This window comes from Wyeomyia smithii, chromosome 2 (assembly GCF_029784165.1).
Source record: "Wyeomyia smithii strain HCP4-BCI-WySm-NY-G18 chromosome 2, ASM2978416v1, whole genome shotgun sequence".
NCBI classification, from domain to species: domain Eukaryota; kingdom Metazoa; phylum Arthropoda; class Insecta; order Diptera; family Culicidae; genus Wyeomyia; species Wyeomyia smithii.
In genome coordinates, this window is record NC_073695.1 from 159,359,316 (window position 1) to 159,367,792 (window position 8,477).

General features: G+C 38.4%; 1 protein-coding gene and 1 long non-coding RNA gene across 3 annotated transcripts; both read right to left on the minus strand.

Moving 5' to 3' along the window:
* Positions 1-1,097: 1,097 nt before the first annotated feature.
* LOC129725256 (uncharacterized) lies at positions 1,098-1,885 on the minus strand. The gene is made up of 3 exons (XR_008728040.1): positions 1,734-1,885; positions 1,598-1,676; positions 1,098-1,540 (listed from the first exon to the last, which is right to left on the minus strand). It is a non-coding gene; the product is annotated as an uncharacterized LOC129725256 (long non-coding RNA).
* Positions 1,886-3,443: 1,558 nt separating this feature from the next.
* Positions 3,444-7,315, minus strand: LOC129723982 (26S proteasome regulatory subunit 7). 2 transcript variants are annotated; one of them, XM_055678524.1, is made up of 6 exons: positions 7,158-7,315; positions 6,988-7,085; positions 6,886-6,923; positions 6,639-6,812; positions 6,355-6,494; positions 3,444-4,386 (listed from the first exon to the last, which is right to left on the minus strand). In XM_055678524.1, the coding sequence occupies exons 2-6, from the start codon at positions 7,058-7,060 to the stop codon at positions 3,507-3,509; spliced, it is 1,305 nt and encodes a 434-aa protein (XP_055534499.1). In that variant the 5' UTR covers positions 7,061-7,085; positions 7,158-7,315; the 3' UTR covers positions 3,444-3,506. The 2 variants fall into 2 exon arrangements, with proteins under 2 accessions (XP_055534499.1, XP_055534498.1); XM_055678523.1 differs by having other exon boundaries at positions 6,988-7,265.
* Positions 7,316-8,477: the final 1,162 nt, after the last annotated feature.

The window sequence follows — 8,477 nt, forward strand, 5'->3', positions numbered from 1 at the left end:
GTTGACAGTCAATAACTCGGTGTCCTGCTCGGCCACAAGACAGGCAGGTTTTACTTGATTTGGTGTTGGTCGGAACACTGCTAGCTGTGGAAGTCGAATTTTCATCCACGGTGGGTGGTTGTACAATCATCGTATTTCCACCTCTTGGTTTGTGGTTTCTGGGTTCATTGCCAGTGACGATTTTTTGAGCAGGGAATCCTGGGACACTATACGAAACTTCACTGTCTGCTGTTACCAATCCGTACATAAATTCACCAAAGGTGTCGAGTGTAGCAGGTTTATGGTGGTTTTTGTAAACTGCCCAATCGAGACGCAACGGGCCGGGCAATTTCTCCACCAACTCATGCAGAAGCACCGGATTTGAAAGGTGGTCGAACTGCTGTGCTGCTTTAAGATGGTCAACTAGACTTTGCACTGCCACACCAAAGTGTACGATGGTTTCTAATCGGTCGTGTCTGGGGGGCGAAATTTGATTCATTTTGCCCAACAAGGGTCTAATAAGCAGATCTGGTCTTCCAAAAAGAGTACGCAGGGTCTGAACGACGTGCGGTACACTGGTTGGCAAAAGTAATCGGCTTCTCACTGATTCCAGAGCATTACCCTTTAAGCAACGTTGCAGTCTTATTAAGTTTTCCGCATCTGAATAACCGCAGGTAGCGGTCGACTGCTCGAAGTTGCTTATGAAGATGGGCCAATCTTCCGGATTCCCACTGAATAAGGGCAATTCTTTCCCTAGTACCTGCCTCGCCGCAATTTGCGTTTGCGTTAGCATTCGTGTGGGTGTTTCCTTTTGCCGAGTTCCATCTAAGTATTGCTGACTTCCACATAAACTCTCTCGATTTCCATTTACGCTTTCGGGGCTCTGTCCATGTAACCAATCATTCACCTTTTGGTCAGAGTCCACAACCGAATCACCTCCACTGCCTGCTTCCGCTAGCTGACGGATAATAGCTTGTCGCTTCTCAAACGATTGTTTTCTAATTTACTGCTGTTTCCGCTTCAACTCTAATTCGTCCCGTAATTTACGTTCGCGAAGCTGTTTTGCTTCTTCCAACTGTCGCTCAACTTCTTCTAATTGTCGTTTTTTCATTCCTTGCTCTTCAAGTAAAGCTTCTTCTTCAATTTTCCGCTCCTCTTCGATAAGCTTTACCTGTTCCATTAACGTTGCCGCCCGGACACTAGATGTTACGCTTTCCGACGTGACAGCTTTGTTTTTTTCCCCTCCTCGAGCCGGTCTTTGAACGTGTCCTATTCTCCTTGGATTTCTTTTGCTTCGCGCATGGCTTACACAAATAGGTAGTACCCGATTGCCGGATTTGCTCGTTGACACCAGCGCATCCAAAATGCGCACAGTTTACACTTTTCGCATTGGACCATCTCAGTTTCCGCAGAGTCCGGTCGCTCACACGACTGGCAGTTATGCGGGGAATTTTTCTCAGCCATACTTCCGATACCCTAACAAATTTCTTAAAGAAATGTTGGGTTAGGATCACCAACTCTAATTGAGCAACACGTTTCTCGATTGTATGTGAGCTTTAAGCTGCAATTAAATTTTTATTCTCAGTTAGGTCTAACAGATTTTAATTAATTGACTTACAAATTTGGTGTACTTTTCAGGAAGTGGTACGGCCTGTTATGATGGTTCTACGCGTTATCTGTGATAATTATTCTCCGTACTAATTTTAGGGTTAGAATTACTATTAAGTTACTTTTATCGATTTATCCGTACTTACTTTAGGTTTAATTTTAGATTTAAGAAATGCACGGTTTTAAATTGATTTTGCATGAAGAACTATTTGAAATGAAACTGTTAATCTTAACGAAATTAATTCGATTTATGGCAAGTTAAATCCGACACGTTTTAATTGAATCCTCGCTGCTCATTCTTCTCGTTTGTTCTCGCTCATGACGTTTCTCGGTTCTGTCACCATACACTGGCAGCTGAAGCTGCGCTGCATAGTGAAGCGTTGCTAACGATGAGGGGTCTCGTCGTGACAATAATGATAATAATAATAATGATAGCAGTACAGGTCGGACTCGATTATCCGGAACATCAAAAAAAAATTACATTCCGGATAATCGAGTTTTCCGGATAATCGAATCACAGAAAAAATATTCAAATTTGCTATTAACGAACATAAAATAAATATTTTCTTTTATTTATTTTACTTGTAAAATGCAGTGGCGTAACCAGAAATTATTTCTGTGGCGTAGTGACATAAATGGTCACAAATATGCCAGGAAGGATGGTAAGGGTAAAATTTCGAAATAAAAATTAAAAACGAACAAAAAAAAATAAATAAATAAATAAAATGTAATAAAATTCCGGGTTATCGAGACTAATATTCCGGATAATCGAGTCTGCGGAGAATCGAGTCCGACCTGTAATAGTAATTGATGTTAATGTTAATACTAATAATAATTATGATAACAATAACAATAATAATGCTAATACTGCTAATAGTATTAATAGTAATAATAATAGTAATAAAAGTAATGATAACAATAGTAATAGTAATAATAACGATAGTAAGAAATACGTTAGTAATAATAATAATAACAATAGTGATGATAATAATAGTAATAATAACAATAATAAAAATAATAAATAGTTTGCTTATCTGTTCCTCCTTCGGTGCGCAATGTTGTGCTTTCCATTAGTGTCGTCTCCGTTATGTTCCACATTATTTGTTGTCATGTGCATGTGCTCGAGTGTGTTCCAAATTATGATGGGTGTGGAAACGAAAGGAAGGAAAGAAATTGAAGTGTTAGTAACGGGTAAAAAAAAAACAAAACAAAAAAAGAAAAAAAAGAAAAAAAAATAGAAAGAAAAGAAAAGAAGGAAAAAAAAGAAAAAAAAAACAATAAAAAAGAAGAAAGAAAAAAAAATCAAAAAAAGAAGAGAAAAAAAAGAAAAACAAATAAAATAAAAAGAATAAAGAAAAGAAATAAAAAAAAGAAAACAAAAAATAAACAAAAAAGGTTGGTTAATTTCATGATTGATTTGTGAAGGGGCAGCATAGTATCCCAAATCCAGCCAAGAGTCCGGTGAGGCTCCCCTTTCCGTTGTCATACGTGTTCGTCCATTCTCGCTCTCATCGTTTAGCGCCACCCAGGGGGGACTTGGCACTGTACCCAATGCACTCAATATCTCTCCATCGCCCATCTATTCGCAATTGCTTGTGATACAGTGGACGAAATATCATTATTAGAGATAGTTTGCAGACGTTTTCCAGTTAGGAAGATCGACAGGTAATTGGTGGGTGTCCACCTGGCTCTCCGTAGTATGTGCTACGGAGAGGGCCGGAAGTTTTGATGAGCTTTCCCCCCTACAAAAAACTTCATGATTAAATGTTAAAAAATACCGAACGCGCTTCTGAGTTTAAAAATGTAAAATATTTATCATCACGGAAATTTCGGTAAGAAGTGAAGTAACTACGTCATCGACATTGTTTTTTTTATTTATGGAACACAAAAGCGATAATGGTACACATTAAATAACCCATTCAATTATATGTCATATATCTAGGAGTAGCGCTGAATTTCGCATAACTTTTAATGACTTTATTCACTGCCTCGAGGAAATCTTTCTCCGTTGCAACTTTGCGTCTGGCTCTAATAGCGAACATACCAGCTTCTGTGCAAACCGAACGAATTTCTGCACCAGTGGAATTAGGACACAAACGAGCAAGTAATTCGAAACGAATATCTCTTTCAACTGACATTGATCGAGCATGAATTTTAAAAATGTGCGTTCTTCCTTCCAAATCTGGAAGGCCAAATTCTACCTTACGATCCAATCTTCCTGGTCGCATTAGAGCCGGATCCAGAGTGTCCGGTCGGTTTGTTGCCATTAGAACCTTTATGTTTCCCCGCGGATCGAAACCATCCAACTGATTGATTAGCTCTAACATAGTTCTCTGTACTTCATTGTCACCTCCAGCACCATCGTCAAAACGTGCACCTCCTATGGCGTCAATCTCATCAAAGAAAATAAGACAAGCTTTTTTCGAACGAGCCATTTCAAACAACTCACGTACCATACGAGCTCCTTCGCCGACATATTTTTGGACTAATTCTGACCCAATAACACGAATAAAGCAAGCATCAGTGCGATTTGCTACAGCTCTTGCACACAAAGTTTTCCCAGTGCCTGGAGGACCAAACAGCAAAACACCTTTTGGTGGTTCAATGCCAAGATTGACAAATTTTTCCGGATGCAACAATGGAGTTTCAACAACTTCACGTAACTTTTCTATTTGTTCTTTGCACCCTCCAACGTCACTATAAGTAACGTCCGGTTTTTCCTCCACTTGCATCATTGTTACTGTTGGATCTATTTTTGGAGGAAGAGGAATATGAATCTGATATTTGTTGCGATCAACCCTAAAAAAACATGAAAAAGGCTCTAAGTGCATAAAATCAGAAACAATTTAAACTGTATAGACCTGAAAAAAAAAACAGCAGGAACAAAACCATAAATCGTTTCTTCGTAATATATGAGCCGCTGCGAACCAGAGTGGTCTATGTGCCATCGAGCAAATTGTTCAGGAGAAGCAATTTTCGAAAAATCTCTGAATAAAATTCTGTTCAACGGATTCTTTCAAAAAAAATGTTCTAATATAAAGGTTATGAAGTGGTTTAACATTGGGATACATAAAATTAACAGTTTCTTTGCGAAATCGGTGATTTTATCCCACCAATGTACATAGACCACTCTGACTTCATATATATAATCACTTGGATCCTCGAATCGTTTCGGAACAGAGTGGTCTATATATACAAACCCGGTAAATGACAAAGAAAATGACGGTAAATCGTATAAAATGGCTAGTGTCACATGTTATATGATACATATAGCATGTCACATGTAAGATGTCACGTGTTACGTTACATGTAACACAAGATATTACATATTACATAATATTTTACATGTTACATTTTTCGTGTTACATTACGTGTAACATGTTACATATCACGTGTGACATGTACAAAATAAGTGGCATGTTCCTTATCACATGTAATATGCTAGATGTTACGTGTTACATGATAGTATTCCATCGATTTATGTACATAGACCACTCTGTTCCGAAACAAAATGGCCATTCTGTTTCGGACGAATTTTCAACACGGAAAAAATCAGCTTTAAAATTCGATTTTCAGAAATTTACTTAATCTCCCAACTTCAGCTTCTTGAGTAGATGCGGTTTATGCAAAAAACTCATTTTCGAAAAATATGGTCTTTAGACCACTTTATTGCGCAACGGCTCATATATAGGGCATCAAAAGTCTTCGGCAAACTTTTGCGTGACTGCTGCAGAAAAGCAACCAAAGAAAACTACTGCCGAAGGCGTTCGACGCCCTAAAAATATAAGCATAGCCGGATTGAACGAGGCATAGCCCCCGGGCCCCCACACTCTGGGGGCTCCAACAAAAGTTCACTTCCAGCAAAAAAAAAAAAAAAATCCTGGACAAAACTAATAGCAAATTTCTTTATTCCACTGTGTGCGGGCAAAACTGCCGAAGAATAATAAAACGTCATCGCCATTTAAGATACAAGTAAGAAAGAGATGCCAAACAATTGTTTACGAACTTAGCACGTGCGGTGGTGGGTTGAAGTAGAGACTGTGTTATAAAGAGATACGCAAAGAGAAAAGCAGTAAATATGGCAACCCTTTGCTAATATTTTATTTTAAACAATCCTGGCAACCACATTTATTTTCGCATGACTTTTCATACGCACTAGAAAGTGTAATGAAATTTCGAAACTTCGTAAGGATATATTACTGAGTTTCAGTGCTTGTTCATACAATTATAATAATTTCCAATGCATCACTCATAACATGAGCATGACGAAACCATAATTGCACGTGATTCACAGAATTTAAACTGATCGCAACACACATTCTGTACGAAAAGTAACACGCATGAGTTTGTTTACTTTGCACACTTGGAGCCTCGATTTGACGGTTCACTTGGAGTTTTCGACCTCACTCTTTGCATATCTGTTCATAACACCGTCTGTAGGTTGAAGGTGACATGTTTTACAGTGCGCTTCAGGCAGCACGGCAGGTCAAAACTGGGTCAAAATCGAGCGAATAAAGAAGGGTTTTGACAGCAGTTAGTGCGCTTCCAGGTCAAAACGAGGTGAGCTGGTGGAATAAAGAAATTCGCTATAACACAATTCTTTTATAACCTTTCTTTAACTTTTATTTTTAAGACGTGTTCCCTAATTGAAATTTTGACAACTGAAAAGGGGCCGCAACGTATTACTTGGTCCCGGGCCCCCACAACCCTTAAGCCGGCTTTGTATTTAAGACTTTCATCATAAAAACATGAATGCTATTTACATACCCAACACGCATTCCTTCCTCAATATCGGTTGGTGCAACAGAATCAGCTAAGTCAACGACGAATTTTGCAAATTGTTTCACATTGATAATATATTTTGGATCGTCCGAATCAGCATTGATTATTTTAGTACAACGTGCGACCTGTGGTAAATATGAAATTTAGTTCAATGCAAACTTTATTTACAAGAAATGCATTTGTGCAATTATCGACGTATAAACAACTTTTGCTTACCCTACTGAGAAAAATTGGCGTGATCGAATTAAAGCTAAAATCCAAAAAAATACCTGTAATGGTTGCTCATTTTGTAGAATTTGCTTATCAGCCGCAAGATCCCAAAGCGCAGGCGGAGCCAAACCTGTATCACTCTCCTTAATACCAGTTAATTCATTGACTTGCTTGATAGCTTTCTGTATGTCTTCCTCAATTTGTTTTATGGCCTTGTGATACTGACCTTGCCCCTGTAACGTTCCAGGTTATGTGCAATGGAAAAACACTGAAATTTTGACTGCTAACATATATCCAAATACTTACGTAGGTTTTTAACAACTCAATATCCACGTCATCAAGAGCTTTCATCATAAATGAATCAAGTTAGCAATCGGGTTTATTAAAATTTTGCAATCTATTCTTTACCTTCAATTTCCGGTTCAACTTCTTTGCTGTCGGACTTAATTTTCCGCATATCATCCCCTAGATGATCTGGCATATTGATCAATTTTGAATGTAAGAACCTGAAACCGTGAGTAAATTTTTGGTAGTCAAATGTACCTTAGGTTGAAAAATAAAAGAATAATTTTGGTTACCTGAATGATTACAAGCGAAATTGGAAAACGTAAATATATTGTCCTTTCAGAGAAAAATGATTATTAGCGTTTTACGTGAACAGCAACTGACAGCTAGAAATGACAAGCTCTGTAGAGCAAGCGCACCGGTGAGTTGCCATTTGAGCAAGGGATTGGAAAGCATTGGCCAAAAATTGCAAAGTATCGATACTTGAGTATCGATAATTTTTTCGTGGTGGCATCGATGCCAGGCTGATATCGAGGGCGGAGCATCGATACCAGCTGTATCGATACTCTGCCTGCTACTTAAAACAGGTCTATGAAAAGCTACCATTTTTTTGATCATTAATATTGTTGATTGCGACAAATTTTCTCGCGAAAAATTCTTGTTGAAGTGCGCGGGTACGTCCAATCGCGGTAATATCTTCTACAAAAAGTGCGGAAATTGAATTTGCGCACTTTTTGTAGAAGACACCAACATGATTGGTTATACCCGCGCACTTCTACGGCGTTTTTCATGCACCTTGCGAGATATATTCTCCCGCAATCAACAATACGGAAAATCAGAGATGCCAGGTGTTTTTGAAAAATGTAAGCAACTATTCGAAAAACCGACAAAATCTGCTCAAAGTCTGGAAAAAAATTGTCTGTGATTTGGGAAAATGCGTTTGCGCTGGCGAAAGTCTGCAAAAATTTTCACAGATGTTGAGAAAGTCTGCGTAAAGAAACTCTGACAAAAATCTTCGGAGACTCTGGAAAAAATATGATTATCTGCGAATAAATAAAAATCTGCACACCGACTCTAAAAATCTGCGTTTTGAAAACAAATCTGCATATTTTGTATCCCTCGGTCAATAGACTAACGGTACCAGAATGGGACAGTGGTGACAGAATTATATGTCACACACACAAATCAATGCAATAACATACGCGCGTGTGCGTCCTTATTTGAAATATAGGGCAGCACGATAATGCTGGCTTCTTATTCTTTATTGCCTGCCTTTTTGCAAAAACTCGGCGCTTACGGGTTTGCTCTGCACAGACAGTATTACCAAATTCGGTAGCATTTTTCTCGCAAGAGGCATGAAAAACCACCTTAGAAATGAGCGGGTATATTCAATCCTGTTGGTGTCTTTTACAAAAAGAGCACAAACCAAATTTCTGCACTGTTTGTAGAAGACTTTAACGCGATGGATCATATCCGTGCACTTCTACAAGGCTTTTCCGTCAGACAATTTGTAGCAATCAACAATATTCTTCGATTTTATAGTTTCTCTTCAGTATCGAAAAAAAATCGGGGCAAAAGTATCGATCCAGCATGATATCGAAGTCGCTTGCATC

What these genes read in the sequence shown, in the direction of transcription:
- LOC129723982 (XM_055678524.1), bottom strand. Translation starts at nt 7,060, where the DNA reads ATGCCAGATCATCTAGGGGATGATATGCGGAAAATTAAGTCCGACAGC. An exon ending in TTGAGTTGTTAAAAACCTAC is followed by an intron (nt 6,813 to 6,885) that starts GTAAGTATTTGG and finishes GGAACGTTACAG; the next exon opens with GGGCAAGGTCAGTATCACAA. An exon ending in AAAATGAGCAACCATTACAG is followed by an intron (nt 6,495 to 6,638) that starts GTATTTTTTTGG and finishes TATTTACCACAG; the next exon opens with GTCGCACGTTGTACTAAAAT.